The sequence below is a fragment of the Schistocerca gregaria genome, chromosome 5 (genome assembly GCF_023897955.1).
Source record: "Schistocerca gregaria isolate iqSchGreg1 chromosome 5, iqSchGreg1.2, whole genome shotgun sequence".
In the NCBI taxonomy this organism is placed as follows: Eukaryota; Metazoa; Arthropoda; class Insecta; order Orthoptera; family Acrididae; genus Schistocerca; species Schistocerca gregaria.
In genome coordinates, this window is record NC_064924.1 from 503,811,437 (window position 1) to 503,830,864 (window position 19,428).

At 38.6% G+C, this 19,428-nt stretch overlaps 1 protein-coding gene across 3 annotated transcripts in view; it reads left to right on the forward strand.

The window, feature by feature from the left end:
• The window catches only part of LOC126273023 (LIM/homeobox protein Lhx3), a 695,247-nt gene extending 684,192 nt beyond the window's left edge, over positions 1–11,055 (forward strand). For all 3 annotated transcript variants that reach the window (XM_049976403.1, XM_049976402.1, XM_049976401.1), the window contains exons 6-7: positions 3,326–3,547; positions 8,036–11,055. In XM_049976403.1, coding sequence (XP_049832360.1) covers positions 3,326–3,547; positions 8,036–8,229 — 416 coding nt within the window. In that variant the 3' untranslated portion in view covers positions 8,230–11,055. The remainder of the gene's footprint in view (positions 1–3,325; positions 3,548–8,035) is intronic.
• Positions 11,056–19,428: the final 8,373 nt, after the last annotated feature.

Below are 19,428 nucleotides of genomic sequence, written 5' to 3' on the forward strand. Positions count from 1 at the left end.
TCGGCCGCACACAGCTGTGACTCCTGCAGTGTTGGAACGTGCGGACACTCTCATTCTAGGTGGTCAACGGATCGCAAACGCCTCTCTGCTCAACCAGACGTCTGTGTTGGTAGTGCTAACACACTCGTCCACCAGCTGGGGTACTCAAAGGTGTGTGCCCCAGCATTGCTTGCTCGTTACAAGGCTGACTGTGACAATTTTTTATCGTACATCACCACAGGCTATGAAACATGGTTTCATAATTTCGTACCAGACAAAACGGCAATCCACTAAGTAGCTCCACATCGTCTCTCCTGCGAAGATAAAGTTCAAAGACGCACTCTCAGCCCGTAAAATCATGGCGGCAGCCTTCTGGGCCTCTGAAGACTTTATTCCGTTTGATATCCTCCCTGATGGTGCAACGATACTGTGCTGCTCTCAGGAATAAAGAAACCAATTTAGTCTGTTCGTCGCCACAAAAATGCAAACGAACTTCTACTTCTCCATCTGACAAGGCCTCACACAAGCCTGCCCACCGGAGAGAAGCTTTCAGAACTTCAGTGGACTCTTCTTCCTCATTCATCCTGCAGCCCAGATCCCACAACGTACGATTTCTGTCTGTCTGGCTCCGAGAAGGATGCACTCCGTGGTATGCAGTAAGTGGACTGTGAAAAGGTTACTGTTGCAGCAAGGCGTTGGCTCCGATGACGACCAAAACAAAGGTACTGGGTAGTCATACAGGTCCTTCCAGTAAGGTGGCGCAAGGCCGTCACATTGAGCAGGGATTAAAAATAGGGTTTTTAGCCAAAAGAGTGTGGAATAATATTGTATATTGGAATCCCGAAAAAAACCAACCTACTTTCAGAAAAAAAGTGTTGCATTGCTCATTGAACGCCCCTCCTAATGAAGGGCAAATATTTTATCACACTGAATGTTCGTTGTTCATGCAGTGAAAATTCAGCATCTGATACAGGCGTAGGACAAAAAAAAAAAAGAGGAATCACCGAAAACGTAACATATTATCATGCATAATACAGTGTAGGTAGCCCCTTGAATTCCGTAACAGCTTCTAGTTTCAGAATGGATAAATACACATCCCACATGGTTTGAAAAAGGATCTTATACAATTCTTCCTACAAAATAGTGTCAAGTTCAGGCAACGATGATGGAGATAAGTAGAGAATCAGATACGTTTCTCTCCAAAATAGGCCACAGTGGTCAGTATTACTGAGATCTGGCGACTGTCGTACCCAGGCAAGATGCGACAGTTCATCCACGTCCTCACAGGACCAGTACTGGGCGAAGTGAGCTGCGTGGACAGTGGCCATGTCGTCTTGGAACACAGACCTACCATTGGGAACAAACGTTCTGCCAAGGGATTGGCCTGTCAGCCAAAATCGTCACAAAATCCTTGGCAGTAAGTTGACTTTGCAGAGTAACCATAATGCTCATGGAATATCACGATATGGCTACCCAAATAATCACTGAACCCCCGACGTGTTTCACTTTTGGGACGTAAAGTAACCCCAAAGCAGGAAACAGTCCCAAGCGACTGGAAAGAAGCGCAGGTGACTACAATATATAAGAAGGGTAAAAAAAAAAAAAAAAAACAGTCTTCCCCAACTTCTGTTTGCTGCAGAATTCTTGAACATATTCTCAGTTTGAATATAATAAAGATTCTTGAGACTGAGAAGCTTATGTCCACGAATCAGCATGATTTTAGAAAGCATCGGTCTGCAGAACTCAGCTTGCCCTTTTCTCACATGATATACTGGGAACTGTGGATGAAGATTCCATGTTTCTAGATTTCCGGAAACCATTTGACACGGTGCCCCATTGCAAGCTGTTAAGGTACGTGCATATGGACACAGATATGTGAGTGGTTCTAAAACTTTTTAAATAATAGAACACAGTTTGTTGTCCTCGACGGTGAGTGTTCATCACAGACAAGCTTCGTCGGAGTGCCCAGGGAAGTCTGATAGGACTGCTGTTGTTCTCTATATACAAAAATGATTTGTCGAACAGGGTGGACAGCAATCTCTGGTTGTTTGCTGATGACGCCATGGTTACTGTATAATGTCGAAGTTGAATGACTGTAGGAAGATGCGAAACGAATTAGAAAAAATTTCCATTTCGTGTAATGAATGACAGCTAGCCCTAAATGTTGGAAAATGTAAGTTAATGTGGATGAGAAGGAAGATCAAACCTGTAATGTTCCTCATTTTCTTCATTATTGCTCGTTGCATTTGTTCTGGGGACCACAGCGGACGTCACAAGACTTCCATTGAAGTTCGTTGTTGATTCCTTCACCCAGCCATTTTTTTTTATTTTTTTTATTTTTTTTATTACAGAGATCAGACAGCTAGTATCTGGGCGTATCATTGTGAAGCGATATGAGACGGAACGGGAATATGAGTACCGTGGTAGGGAAGGTGAATGATCGGCTTCGCCGGCCGCGGTGGTCTCGCGGTTCTAGGCGCGCAGTCCGGAACCGTGCGACTGCTACGGTCGCAGGTTCGTATCCTGCCTCGGGCATGGATGTGTGTGATGTCCTTAGGTTAGTTAGGTTTAAGTAGTTCTAAGTTCTAGGGGACTAATGACCACAGCAGTTGAGTCCCATAGTGCTCAGAGCCATTTTTTAATCGGCTTCAGTTTAGATATTAGATGGAGCGAGCATGTGAGAACTGGGGTAGGAAAGGCGAATGGTCGACTTTCGTTTACTGGGAGAATTTTGGGGAAGAAAGGAGTGCTTGTTCTGCAAGGTTTGCAGGAGATCTTCTGTAAATTTTGAAGGTAGGAGACGAGGTACTGGCAGAAGTAAAGCTCTGAGGATGGGGCGTGAGTCGTGCTTGGGTAGCTCAGATGGTAGAGCAGTTGCCCACGAAAGGCAAAGGTCCCAAGTTTGAGTCTCAGTGCGGCAAACAGTTTTAATCTGCCAGAAAGTTTCATATCGGCACACACTCTGCTGCTGAGTGAAAATCTCATTCAATTATTGGTCTCGTTCCTACCATTAATGTAAGCTGTGTTGTCTATTGCTGTATCTTGCTTTAGTCTGATTACCCTCACTCCACTGCAATACACTCTTCAAGCCCTCTACTGGAACAATGTGTCCTCTGCTTTTCAACAATCACAATTAGTGCCACTGCGATGTTAACTGGAAAACAAAGGCCTAAATAAACTGAGGAGTGTGAGAAACTGTAAGTTGCACAAGCTAGACTCCTGATCAGAAGTAAGAGATGAACTGAAGACTATAGTTGGTTAGACTTAATAGTTTGGTAAATAGATATAATCTGATCCCTGTAAATGAAATTTCTGAGTATTGATGCAGATGTGTGTTTACTTGCAGACCTGAATAGCAACGACAGCTACAGCACAGTGGTGAATATGGGCATGGACGGTGAGGGATCGAGCCCGCAGTCAGGCAGCAGCCGGCCTGCAGGGCACTTCCTGCATGGGGGCGGCGCTGGCCCCGGCACACCGCCCTACCTGTCGGCCAGCCACTCCCCGACAGCACTGGGACCTGCCTTCCCATATGCCGGTGACGGTCTCGCTGTCTACACCACGCTCGGTTAGTATTGAACTGCTCCCATCGTTGCACTCATGCAAATACAACATTTAGGACAGTCAAGCAGATTTCCATGGGAGTGGAAGGCTGTCTGGACTGAAATAACCGTTCCATCCAAGGTTCAGACATGTTACAAAAGCTCAATATGGGCACGGATGCCAAGGGATCGAACCCAGGCTCGGGCAGCAGCCAGGGTGCAGGGCAATCCCCTTTCAGCCTCATTGTACAAGTCACATACCTCTACATCCAGGTGCACTTCTTCTCCATGCACCCTTAGCCTTCTCCCTCTCAACCAACTCACACTCCCAACCTTTAAAAATCCTTCTCCATTCTTCTTCTTGCATTTATTTTTCTTTTCTTTCTTCTCCAAAAACACATCTGGGCTTTCACATTACTTGCCTACTTCTCATGATTTTCAAACGCAGAGCCTTCAATTAATAACGAAATTGATCTCCTTTTACAGGCCGTGAAGGCTCAAGGGATGTCAGCTGGCTGCCGTGTCATACCATGCCATGTGGCATCATGTTGTCACGCTGTGGAGGGGCATGTGGTCAGCATACTGCCCTTCCAGACATTTTGTTGACTTACTGTATCTTTGAGTCACTACTTCTTACTCAGTTAGCTCCTCAATTGGCATCACAAGGCTGAGTGCACCTTGTGCCAAGAAAAAAACCCATGATAGCCACTTGCACTGACCTTTCAGCTATGGAGACAAGATTAGATTCCCATAGTAATAACTTTTCCATTTCAGATCTAGCAGCTGAAATGTGGAGTAACACCCCACATGATTACAGACAATCACAAATGGATTTAACAAGCAAATTTGATTTTATTTCAAATAATGATTGGTCTGGGGCAAATGTCAATTTGGATCCTCTGTAGCTGCTTGGTCAGCATAGTTGGCTCTTGTGTAGAGGTACTACCAAGAATTTTTTCTTAGTGGGAGGACTGATATGAGGTGTAATCAGCCTCATGATGCTAACTGAGGAATTACTTGATTGACAAGTAGTGGCCCCAAGAACTGGAAAGTCAGCAGGATGGCTGGGAGAGTGGTGTGCTGAAGATATGCTCCTCCAGGCCTCTGTGCATGCTGTAACTATTGTAATCTTGTCCTCACAATGCCCATCTGCCTAATACATATGGGGCTGTGGTGTATTCCTAGAGTCATCATTTAAAGCTGATTCTTGAAACTTTGTTAGTAGGCTATCTTCAAGAGTTGCTGGTTAGGTTTTTTCAGCATCACTGTAACATTCTCCCATGGGTCAAACAAACCAGTGACCACATGTGCTGCCCTTCTCTGTGTACGTTCAGCATGCCCCACTAGTCCAAGCATCTGCATGATGCCTCACAGCAGAGAATGACACAGCAGCTGGTCAACATCCCTTGGCTTCAAGACCTGAATGAGGAGCTTGTTAAATGTCTGTTTTCAAGTGACATGCACCTAATGTTACAAGGACATACATATGACTGAACCAAAATTATGACCAAAACTTACAAAGCAATTTTTCATACAATAGGAGACTGTCAAACTAAAAAATATATAAACACAGTGTCACCTACATGTACAAATATGCATACAGCAAACTCACAGACACTTAAAGGTAGATGCAAACTATCTCCAGAAAGCCTTCTTATGAAGTTTTAAGAACCAGCTTTAAATGGTAACTCCAGAGACATACTACAACTACCAATACATTGTTCCCATAGGGATTGTGAGGACACAATTAGATTAATTACAGTGTGCACAGAGGCATTCAGACTGTCATTCTTCCTGCATTTCGTACGTGAATGGAGCAGGAAGAAGCCCTAAATGGTAAAATGTGAAGTGTCTTGTGCCAGATGCTTCACAGAGGTTTGACAAGGAAAGATTTAGACATAGAATTAAGAGGGATTATATTCCTCACACCATAAATAAAAATTGGCCAAGGTAGTGATGATGTCATGATGTAGCTCATATGTGATCAGTTCATTCAGAACTACACAATGTTAAATTTGCGAACATTGCAGTACGACATCTCTTTTCTGTTCATAATTACATTTCACACAGTGTTTTAAATCAAACCCTAACCACTATTTTTTTACAAGAACAATTGTCATTTTTTTTCTTGGCATATTCAATTTACAGTCATTTACTGTTGCAGAATGATTACATTGTAACTCCTATTACAAAAATCCTTCATAAAATAATTGATCCAAAGATTGTACAGCCAATAACGATCAAGAAGGAACCCCTTGAGTGCGAGGTCGCAAGTTGAATCTTTAGTAAGGATCATTTGAAAGTGTTGAGTTTACAGTTATGATGGGAAAAATATTAGCTGCTGATGACTTACCATGTGCATCACAAGAACAACAAAAAATTAGTGTCCAGGACGCGCAGAGATCAACCTTCTATGGGATGTATGTATTAAATGTCACATAATGGACAGTGTTGAATATCAAGAAATGTTCAAAACTTGCACCATGATCACTGAATGATAAATGGTGCCCCACAGTGATCATGAAGGTTCACACCATCGAGACTGAAGGTGAACTTCTTGTGAGTTACAAACCATGCAGGACATTTAGCTAGGTATCCACTCTTAAAGAAAGCATGTAGAATTGTATTGCCACAATGGGTTGATAATAACTGATGGAATGTGATGGCATGCAACTGAACATGAAACAATCTGTCATGCAACTTATTGTGAAACTGGCTGTCCCCTGAGGCTTAGCTGCAGATAGTGGCGCATAATATGTTTTATAGGCACAGAACAAAACAAACATCCAAAGGCTGAATTTCTCCAGTGGTTCCATGTGGTACAAATTGCAATGTCACACAGTTTTCAAAAGTGATAATTTGCTGTAATGGAGTATGATTTTTATACACAGATCAGGGATCAAGCAAATGCCAGTTATTTTGAAATTGGCCAAAAGCAGTGCTCATACCATAAGTGCAGTTCTCTTATGCACTTCTTCCCACTCTAGTCTGCTATGATGTAAATATTCCATACTGCCCTTGGAATATCACACACACAAGAAAGAATTGTAGGGACAGAGCACCTCCAAGTCCTTGCAGCTCAATAAAAAACTTTCCAGCTGATTACTATCCACATTAATAGTCAACATAAGTTTATATGAATGCATTAAGGCATTGATATTAGTTGATATTGATACAACTCTCTAGGTACCTCTAATTTCCAGGGTACTTTTCAAATGCATTTCCTCCTCAAATCCTAACTGGTTGGAACTGAACACAAATTCCTTACTGAAAAGTGACGTAAGTTTGTTTATCTCATCTACTAATTTTTGGGTTGAGTCTGCAGTTTGCTGTGCATCATCAAGTTGACACTTTGTTTGAAATTTTGTTGTGTTACATCTTCCAGTTCTGTAGCACTGTTTGAAGTTATACAACCATCCATTGCTTCCTTTGAAATCACTGTAATCTATATCACGTGCAATTTGGTGTGCATAACATAGTTGGTCACTGTCATGCATATCCTGTAAATTGTATCAAACATCCTTGAACCATGCAAACACTAGTTTTTGTAATAGTGTGCCTTGTCCTCTTGAATATCTGCAGTTTTTCTCATGCACCACATAGTCTTATAGCTGTATACTTATTCAAAATCTAATAGTAATACATTTTATAGTATTCTGTGGATGATCTTCCATGTGTGTGATTATGTTTAGCTCCTGCTCCTTGTACAATGATTTATTACATTTCATTGGAAACAAGATTTGTAACTATTGTCTAAATAGGATGATGAACTATGTGGTTCATCACCTGTTCAGTATCACTTTCACCCGTTAGGCATGTAATGTTATCATTGTGCCCCTCATGTACATCGTCTACGAGTTTAACATATATAACACCACACATTCCACTGACTCATCTTGCAGAAACTCTAATATTTTGCCTGTCACTTCTTTCTCCATGTGCAAAATTCTTTGGATTCCTTTCTGACGACCTTTGGCTACTATTCTTGTAGATGTAATGGAATGTCTGCTTTGTTTATCATTGTCATTGTTCTGCTTTGTGTCTACACCACTAGCACTTTACCCCTGCTGTTAGGTACTCATTGACTATTGAGTTCAACTATGCTGCATAGCCTCATGCTGTGCTCAAAATTGTATACCTCCAGCAGCTAATACTGTAGTTGCATGATAGACAAAATGTAGGGAGTAGAATGCCGTAAACATCATTTCTAATGTAAGTTCCGGACAACAGACATAAAAATAAATTGTTCCATTACATTAGAAAAGACTTTGACAAAGTTAGATTATTAACATAAAGAAGACAGGAGCAATATTAATATACCAGCAACTGTGATACAAAAAAGAGAAGCAGACAAGGTTGGACAACAAATCAGACAGGCATCTAGGCAAAGTATGTTGAGATTATAGGGAGCAAAATAACTGTTTAATAATGCATAAAGAGAGCTTAATGTGATCTGTGGTTGTACAGTATAATTTTTAAATCAATCATCTGATCCCTTCTTTTTAATATTTTAGGTCAAGGACCACCTCCAGGGCATCTCCCACCAGGCCACCCTGGCCTGGCTAGCGGTCCAGCCTCCGATCTCAGCAACAGCAGCAGCACTCACGGATACCCCGATTTTCCACCGAGTCCTGACTCCTGGCTGGGCGAAGTCGGATCAGCACCCCCACCAGGTCCACCGGGGCCACCTGCACCGCAGCCGTACTGACCCCGCCACCCTACTGCCAGGCATCGGCCTGCATCCTAGTGACTGTCTAATGAGAGTGGAAAGCTGCACAGTTGATTCCTGCACAGACTGTTATTAAATTGCATTAAGTTGTCTATTGGGCTAAGATTGCAGGAATATTTCAGCTACTATCTCTGGGTTGTGGAAAGTGGTGTACACTTCTGTATAATAGACACTGTACCCTAAAATTCGTGTGGATGGAACACTAAGAATTTTTATTTATTTCCTTTGGCTGTGGTGCACCATGCAGCAAATAACTAATTTCGTGAATACCACATCTGGCACACAATTCACTGCATATCTCCACTTTATCAGATGCCATATTTGCTGTAACAATTTTTCGAAACAACATAGTTTTGGTGTCAATAGCAAGAATGGCTCTAAATTTTGATGTGACTTTGTCCTAATACTGTTCCATTATTCATCAAAAGATCTAGATATTATTCAGTAAGAAGAAGTTTCATTTCAACTGACTTGTTTTGCTTAGTTCTTAGTGCTCTTCACAATAGTACAATAGACATTTTATTGGAAGTGTATTAAAACAATTATTCCACATAACTCTATCCCAAAATGCTTTAAATGAGGACATGAATTTCCACTGTTAGTCTGTTTTTAGTTGTGCCCTTGTTCATTCAATGTGTTATAAAACTATTCATTTCAAATCCAGTACACAAAGCTTATCTGACAAGAAATGAATTTTTGTAAACACTGTTAAACAGAAAACTAAATTTATTGACACGTTTTAGAATGAATTCCAGTCTTGGTGTTGATTACTAATGAGTACTTCCAGGGAAGGTTAAAGAAGCAAACAGAAGTAATTCAGAGAAAATTGCAAGTTAGTTAACTACCATGGACTGGGGATGTGATTTAGTACCAAAAATTAAAGAACAAATCTGAATGTGAATAATAGATATATTTCTCAACAAAACTGAAATTATCACCATCAAAGGGAAAGTGCTTTGTCAAAAAAACAGGACAGTTACCTAGCTAATGACAAATGTAGAAAAGACAAAGTTCAGTGAGAAAGTGATAGACTAACATCATTGATGGCAAAGTAACACAATACAATTCAAAATTACAGAAAAACTCATCTGTATATTTGTAACAGTTCTTTCTTTATCCTACATCCTTCATTCTGCATACAGTTTAGTTTTTGTCTAGCTGCAGACTTTCTATCTATACAAACTTACAGAGTTCTTTTCATCTTCTTTAAGAGTAACTATGTACCATATATTACTGTTACAACACCAGATTTGTTTTTCTATTCTGATTATCCAGATATTATACATGATAGAGACATCATTCTCTTTGATGACATCCTCTCCTTATGTATACAGATTTGTCTCCAAACAACCTCTTCTCGGAATGTCCACCTTTTTTTTTTTTTTTTTTTTTTTTTTTTTTTTTTTTTTTTTTTTTTGCATTGTTTCCTTTATTCCATATTTTTCTATACAGACGCTTGACTAACATGATTCCTCACATTCTGTTTAAAGATTCTATTGCTCACTATTCTGAAATTGATTACAATACAATAAAAACCTCACAATCAAGTTACATATTAAATCAGAAATGATGCTAAACAAAATTACACCAATACAAAAATCATTATATACTTGAACTACTGATAACTCTGACTAAAATTTCTGAATTAGTCTTAAATTTGTGAGCCATTAAGCTAGAGGCCAGAGGTATTATGTTGTCAGAATCATTAATGAAGATATAACCAATGGAATATTTTATCACTGAAGTAAGTGGACAAAGCAGCAATATCTTTTAGCATCCATGTCTCCCTAACAAGTTTACAGTATGGGAAATATATCTTGTAACCACAGTTATAGTATATCTTGTGTTTCCTGACTTTACATGTTCAACATGTCAAGTTTTTATGTGTCAGATGATTTAATTTTCCTTTTCCAGGAACAACCAAAACACATCATGTATAGAGAAACATTGATCTAGTTATACATTTAATCTTCCAGAACTCAAAGATGAAGTTTACAGGCAGAAAATTGTTGACAATCCACAAGAATTGTCACTAACTCCCAAAAAAATTTACAGCAATAGTATAAACAGCTGTTACAAATTTAAAATATTTTGGCATCTGTGAAAGAAATTATGCAGTTAATGTTCATTAAGCATAATTGTAATCACTGAGTGAAATAACAAAGTATGATGTGTGAATAGTAGAGAGGAAACATTATTACTACAGGTAGAAAGTGCTCCTCCAATGACACCTGGTTTATATTTGACACAAAGAACTGGCTAAATTACAGTGTGTTTTAAAGTTATGAACCATGTTGAACTACAATAACAACTTTAAGTGTTTGAAATGTGATAAACTTCAAGTTTTAAATGAGAAAGTGAAATTTTGGTGGAATTACACATAAATATTGTGGTATTTAGAACAAACTAGTCTAAATGTATTCCTAATTATTATAATGTAAGAATGAGTGATACATGAACATCCTTTGGATACTTCATTGTCATGTGTAATACAAAATATTTTGCACCTTTCTGTTTACATATGTATTTGCAAACATCATGACACTGTAGTGATGTCCTACAGTTGAAACAAACCATCACTCCTGCAATTTCAATAGAGCATTAGCCTTATGGCAATAGTCATTTTGCATCATAGGACAGTTGATTTCAGTTATTCTAAAGAAGTTTTTCCAGTTACACTAAAGAATGTGAATAAAGTCTATGTAAGCTGGCAGAAATGCCAATTTTCAAACTGCTTGTCCAAAGATATTATTCTAGTCATACTATAATAAAAATTATGTTAATTTTTATTCAATATATAAATTATTTGAATTGAAAAGAGTTATTTTTTATTCATTAACTCCTTATTGTACCTTGAATCAATGCATTAAGGTAAGTGACTGTAACTAACAGCAAAGAAATGACGAGGAGAAATATTATTCATATATTTTCTTATTTTAAGGCTTGTACAAACTGACAGTTATGATATGGTGATGAAATCTTCATTCATACTATGATGTAAATAGAAAATTGTTAGCAAAAGAACCCAATCAGGAGCCCAACATGAAGTAGCATGTATTGTACTTGCCAGAGCTATTGCATATATATTTCATTTAGATCAAGGGTACAGCATTTCTGAAAAATAGCATATGGGGATAATTTGGTATTTCAACCTGCATCTCAAATTTTTAATGGTGATAAAATGAAGAAAATAAAAGACCTGATCCCATACCAGCTGGTACAATTTCATTGTGATTCACAATTATTTCCCTTTCTGAAAGCACATATAGACACATAAGCCTGAAGTCATGGGAACTAGAACTGTTGACTTATAAACCAGCCACTTCATAGTTCACTGGAATAGAGCTTCTGTGGAGTTCCAGCACAAATAATATAATTCAACTTATTGATGACTTAGTTGTACGTGTATCAGCAATATTATGAAAAGGATAGATCGCTATTCACCATAAAGGTGACTTGTTGAGTTGCAGAAAAGCATTGTAAAAAGACAATGTTCAAACATTCATGCAAATAAAAGCACCTCACACAAACTTGACTGCTGTCTCTGTTCACTCCAGAGTGGCTGAGACAGCAGTCATGTGTCCATGAGACTTGCTTGCTTGAGTGAATGTGTTTTCTTTTTTGAAGATGGCTTTGGCCAATAGGTCAATTCTTAACAGTCTTTTCACTGTGCCGGACAGCAGCTCAACCTCATGTTTATGGTAACAGTCTATCCATTTAATAATATTGTATGTGTGACACATCTGCACTCTCAAAGTTTCCTGTCATATCTAATTTGCTTTCCTCAGGCAAGATTTTCTTGATTTTCCTCTGATTTGTGAGATGCTCTCTTTATGGTAAGTAGCAAGTGATTGAAGGCCACCTTTCTAAATATTTCCACATTAAATTCACACAACCATCAGAATCTGCATCTTTTGCTATAACTCTTTCCTAAATATTCTCCTCCTTAGTGCAAGCAGAAACTTCAGAAGTCACTCTGAAACTAATGCCTCTAATTTATTTTCATGGAAACTAGAACAGATACAAAAGGCATAATAACATTCTTAAATAGATAATATTTCTATAACATACTCTCACTTTTTCCACATAGGTACCAACACTTGTATGCAAAATATTGTCACTTCTTCTACATAGGTACCACCATTTGTGATGCAAAATACTCTCACTTTTTCCACATTGGCACCACCTGCATGATATACTCATAAAATCTTGTACCAGCTGAGGCTAGCCACTGTGTTACAGCTTTCACAGCAGCATCTGAGCCTGAAAAATGTTGGCTGTGTAATCCATCTTTCATAATCTCAAAGAGATTTAAGTCTACAGATGCTAAATCAGGATCATACGGTGGATTCTGTAGGACAATTGCTCACAAATAAATAGATTTTGGTGTTGTGACTATAGCCAAATTTTAAACCTTTACCAAATGTCAAAAACACCTCTCATAACACTATGCTATTCTGGCCACAAATCTAGATGTTGTGAGAGCTTTTTGAAGATCTTCGTCCAGAAAACAGATCCTCATTATAAACTTCAGATAAAAAGAGGCAAAGTCTTCACAAAAATTGTTTTTGCATCTTACATTGTTGTTGGGCAAGTCATTTTTCAACTGAAACTGATATTTCTTCTCATTAGCAATGGCTTTCAAGGAATGAATGTATCACTATGTGAGTGTAAAAATTCCTAGTTCTTTAAGAATTCCTTAACAAAATATGCACTTATACAAGTGAGATGCTCAGGGGAACAAAATGGTAAGCGCCAAACTCACAGTTTCGGTTGATTTTTTTTTTTTTTATGTCATCGGTCTACTGACTGGTTTGATGCGGCCCGCCACGAATTCCTTTCCTGTGCTAACCTCTTCATCTCAGAGTAGCACCTGCAACCTACGTCCTCAATTATTTGCTTGACGTATTCCAATCTCTGTCTTCCTCTACAGTTTTTGCCCTCTACAGCTCACTCTAGTACCATGGAAGTCATTCCCTCATGTCTTAGCAGATGTCCTATCATCCTGTCCCTTCTCCTTATATTCTCCACATATTCCTTTCCTCTCCCATTCTGAGTAGAACCTCCTCATTCCTTACCTTATCAGTCCACCTAATTTTCAACATTCGTCTATAGCACCACATCTCAAATGCTCCGATTCTCTTTTTTTCGGGATACAGCGCATCTAAAGTTTCAATTGATCTACAAATCAGAATATACTTTTTGAACAGTACTTTTATTCTGCAGTAATTCTAACATCTATCTTCTACTATAGAGACATAAATGAAACTCAGAACTGACCAAAACAAACGAAATATAGAAAAATTATTAATTACCATACACCATTAACAACACATAGTGATAGAACATTACATTTTAAATTTTACAGTAAGTCTTCAACACTTTACTGAAACTGCAAAATCATTCATCACTCTCATTACTAAAGTCTTTTTCATCCAAAACTGTTGGCTTCAGTGACAGGATAAATCCATGGTGGACAGGAGGTATGTAATTTAGGAGCGACTGGATGTCAGCAACTTTCTTATTTTCAATAAGATTTGGCCAATTGTATTTAAGTCAAAGCATAGGAACTGGTCCTTGTCTTCCACACTTTCTGAAACTTATTTCATGCCAAATGTCATGACAAAATGTCTCGCTGATGAATAAAGATGATGGATGGATATTCGGAGGTCACCTTCCACCAACATACTTTCCTTAGGTTGACATCTTGACTATCAACTGTCTTCTTTTTGAAGACAAACGCTTCTTTAGAGTACTTGTATTTGATAGAAATCCTCTCTTTTCATATTATATACAAGCAATGAGTTCTTCTTAGCCAACTTCTTGATGATCTCGCACCACTGATGTGATACTGTATAAATCTTGAAACTTATCGGCGAATGTAAATTTCAATTGTTGTGAAATCTCTATCAGATGACAAAACTGTGTGCCCACTCACGGGGAAGTGGTGTTCAATCACACAAAATCTACCAGTTGAAATTAGATGTTTCCAAAACAGTACCATGTTCAAGTTCTTATTTTGGCCACAGCAGCACCTTTTCCGAGACGACATCTTTGTCTGTTCCTGAATGGTTTCTGCAGGAGCAATACATTGTTTGTTGTTTTGGGCAATATGATCTGATTCGCTATTAACCTGTATAACAACAAAAACTACTATTACCGTTACCATTATTATTATTACATGTAACAATATAAATGAAAAATGTGCTTTCACACACCACTTAGCCAAAAAAATGTATCCATTCCAAAATTAATGTACTTCAGGAACATAATGGTATGTACATGCACTTACCATTACGCTCGTGAAATGTACTAAAGACAGTATATTTACAAAGTGACATACCTCTGAGTCATCTGAATCATTAGGAATGTATTCTGGATCCCTCTTGAAGATATTAGTATCACTGGAAGTATATTTCTGGTCTTCTGCCATGTTCACTGTTTCCATAATCTTGGAGATGTTTTTACTTGCCTCCATTCTCTCTGTCACTTACCATTATGTTTCTGCAACATACGGACAGTGGCACTTACCATTAAGTTCAGCCCTGATGTCTGTTGAGCGAATTTGGAACTACTAGTAAGTTTACTGCATTGTGCATCCCACAGGTGGTGTCATTAGTCATCTACCGCAAAATACACGGCGATGGCACTTACCATTGTGTTCCCCCGAGCATCTCAATTACTGCAGTCTATTTCAGCCATCTAATTTATGTCTGGTCTGTTTCTTGTGTTTCAGTCCTAAGTTAATACGTTCAATCTCTGATCTTTTTAACATTTTAGACTGGCATCTGAGTTTTAGTCTTCCTCCATAGCCGAGGAGTCACTATAGATAACTCCCATGTGAAATACTCCAGGTTCAGTCCTGGTACTGCCAAGGATTTTTCCTTCATTGAAGAACTGGTACAAGCTACACTAAGCCTTCTGATGACAATTTAAGAGCTACTTCACTGAGTAGTAGCAGCTCCATGGTCCGGAAAGTCTGCAAAACAGCCAGTAGAACAATGTACTGACCACATTCCCCTTCCATATGTTGTCTGCACAAAGCCACAAGCCAGAGAATGACACAGTGGCTTGTAGACATCCCTTGGGCCTTCATGTCCCGGTTAAGAGCTCATTATTATCACTCTGAAAGTTGCGTGCTTATAATTCCAAACAGGATGACGTCCTTAACTGTTCAGTGGTGTTCACCAACTGTGTCATCATGGTTCCCCTTCACAGTGTACTGTATTTTCTGCAGAGAGTGTACTTCAGTCATTGCAATACATGTTCCCAGCAGAAAGGTGGCCCAATGACCAACTGTACTTCCCTCAGTGGATGGGGAAGCATGTATAATGCTGCTGGGCACCAGGGTAAGTGGGAATTCTAGGAAGTGAACAATCAGATAGAGGTCGCAAGAAGCCCCACGTAGGCATGACAATGCACAATGTGCCATTTCCCTGCAGGCTGTCATTTCACTGTAGCAGAGATCCAGACAACTGTGTGTGGACGGGGAGGGGCTGAGGGTGGGGAGGGGGGGGGGGGGTTGTGGATGTTGGGTGGGGAAGTGGCTGGCAGTTGTGGACAACAAGCTGCACCCTATGCAACCAACTATCAGGCAATGTTAGACCACATGCCAGCCATTTGTGCAAGCTGAAGTGAACCTGACCCACTTCTGAATTGTTCATTGTCCAGTCAGTGATGCCTGTGGTATGTAAATCACTTTTTATCACATTTTTACTGAATGGATTTCGTATTGTGACTTGATGACAGAAGCAAGTTTTGGTGGCGATCTGTCGTTGATGACAAGATGAGTGTGGTGAAGATTTTAAAGTTTTGTGAAGTTTTTGGACTCCAGCCTAAGATTTTAGGCTTTAAACTTTAGTGTGTCGCATAATGCCTGACCCATCCTTTTTCACAGCTGTCTGATGTATTCTTTTACCTTTTTTCTGTAAGTTTTCAATCTGACAATATATACAGTTTTCATCATTTTATTCATCTGTTATTCCTACAGCTGTCACATTCTATTTCGGTATGTATGCTAATGACTTGTTGTTGTATGCCCATGCCAAAAGTTCCTCATCATTATCAACATATCATCATCACCATACTGATTAATAAGTTTATGTCACTCATTAACATTACAGAGAGAAGTCCTTGTACAAAGGTCTATGGAATGCCATATCAGCTACCCACATATTTTTCAAAAAAGAATGTTGGAGAGTAAAAGTTATTTAATTTTTGTCTATTGTGTCTCATTGTGAAGTAAATTCTCCATGGTCAACTATTTCATAAAATTAACTTCTGTCCAGATCAGCTAGTAAAATCTGAATAATCATGCTTCTTCTCCTGCTAGCAGACTTCTTATCCTTTGCAGTGTCTTCAGTGCTAGAGGCTGAAAGAATGGTGCATGTAGCTGCCCCTCTATTATGGTTTTGCACCCTGAGCTCTCTTTGCTTGCTCATACCCAACAAATTTTCTGTTAATTATTTCTACTAGAGATGGTAATTTGTTCAAGATTACATGAAATTCAGAAATTATCTGAGACCAAGCAGTGTGTCTTGTAGAGGAATATGTTCTACATAACCTCCCTATTTCCTTCACAACCCTTGTATAGAGGTTTGACTGTGGATGGTATTTTGAAATTGTCATACGTGTAATGCCTTTCCAAACTGTGAATTTCTTGAAGTTACTGTCAGTGAACTGTGATCAATTATCTATTAATACTCTCACAGGCTTGCCTATGTCTGTAAAACAATCTCTCAAACAAATTATTACAGTAGCTGTATTTACTAATTTTAGGATAAAGTTTTATATACTTTGAACAACATTCTATTAATACAAGAATATAGGTAACCCCACCTCTACCTTTAGGCAAAAGACCATAGAAGTCTATGGCAGTTGTCATGTAATGCCTAATGTATAAGTGGGTATAATTTATATAATACATGACTGCTACCTTCTCCCACCTTTTGACTAATTTTGCATATTGTTACCACACTTATAAACTTACTACTTAGATTTTTAAAGTAGGAAAATGTTTTCATATGCTTAATGCATTTATGAATGTCAAAAAAGCCACAACCTTTATGTATAAACCATATCAGTTCTATTTCAGTGGTTTGTGGGATAAACAGTTTCCAATGTATTGAATTCTCATTCAATCACCAAAACTAATGATCTTCATTTACAATCCACAAATGCTTTTTATTAGGAGGAAGCGAAGATCACTCACATAACTGTAGCTTTTCCCCAAAGCAACTATCTGTATGTAGGCCATGCTTTATTTTTAAAGATAATTTCATTACTTCATTGTTCATGTAACTACTAGATAGAAAATTTGTGGTAAAAACAAATACTGGTCCTTCAGTCCATGTTACTTCATTCATTCCTAATCGGAGTCATGAGAAAGGATCTGAAAATTTATTTTGTGTTTCTTTTATATGGTTTACCTCTATTTGAAATTCATGTAAGAATGAAACATGTTGCATTAATCTACTGTGCAACAATTGGTTTTCTGTAAGGAATGATAATGCTTGAGAGTCAGTATAAATGATCAAGTTTGAATCCCAGACTGAAGTTGGAGTTTTTGTATGTTCCACCTAACAGCCAATAACTCATTTTCGTTTTCTGTGTTGTTTAATTCATGTTTATTTAAACTCATACTTCCAGAAGCAATTGTTTTGCTTGCTCCTAGTTCTGGGTCCCATTCTCCTTGAAATAATTCCCATGCTATCCTATACTTAGCTACATTGGTCTCAAACTTGAATCGTTCAAGCACAACTGGGTGTTTAACTGTGGGTACTACCACAAAAGCTCATTTAGTAGTTTAAAACACCTTTGGTCTCCTCTCATCCCATGTCCACCATGATAATCATGGATCATTCATGGGCTGACCTCTGGTGAAATGCCTATAGAATCCAGCTAGCCTGAGGAATGAACATAACTGCTGTACATTTATTAGTTCAGGATAATGTTTGATTGTTATCATATGGCTTCAGGCTTCAGACCTTGTATTCCCACATGTCCTAAATATTTCAGTTTGTCTCACAAACTGCAACATAGTCATGTATACAAACAGTGATCAAATACTGTCAAATGTTTTTTATTCCACTCTTTGATCACAATATCAATTCTTTCAGTCTGTAATGACAATCCTCAGATTTTAACTAGGACATGGTGTAATTAAGATCTGAGGATGGTCATTACGGACTGAAACCAGTCATCATCAAAAGAATTGATATTGTGATCAAAGACTGGAATAAAAAAACATTTGATTTTAGTTTGTCCCTGCCAAAATTTTATTTTTATATTTAATAATGATTCCTCTTTCTATCAAATCTATGCAAATTTTTCTTTACTAAGGTGCAGAGATCTTTCCATGATTTGAAACAATTATGATGTCATTAAGATATATAATCAATGCCTCTGTCAGATCATTATTCAGAGCTTTGTCTAGTACTTCAGTAAATACTGTTACTGAGATGTTCAAGTCAAATGGAAGTTCTGGAAAATGGTACGGTTTATCCTAAAAAACAACATGATATATGGCCTAGAATCTTCTTGTAGGCATGTTGTTGTTGTTGTGGTGGTCTTCAGTCCAGAGACTGGTTTGATGCAGCTCTCCATGCTAGTCTATGCTGTGCAAGCTTCTTCATCTCCAAGTACCTACTGCAACCTACATCTCTTGGTCTCCCTCTACAATTTTTACCCTCCATGCTGCCCTCCAATACTAAATTGGTGATCCCTTGATGCCACAGAACATGTCCTGTCAACCAATCCCATCATCTAGGCAAGTTGTGCCACAAACTCCGCTTCTCCCCAATCCTATTCAATACCTCCTCATTAGTTATGTGATCTACCCATCTAATCTTCAGCATTCTTCTGTAGCACCACATTTCGAAAGCTTCTATTCTCTTCTTGTCCAAACTACTTATTGTCCATGTTTCACTTCCAAACATGGCTACACTCCACACAAATACTTTCAGAAATGACTTCCTGACATTTAAATCTACACTCCTGGAAATTGAAATAAGAACACCGTGAATTCATTGTCCCAGGAAGGGGAAACTTTATTGACACATTCCTGGGGTCAGATACATCACATGATCACACTGACAGAACCACAGGCACATAGACACAGGCAACAGAGCATGCACAATGTCGGCACTAGTACAGTGTATATCCACCTTTCTCACCAAT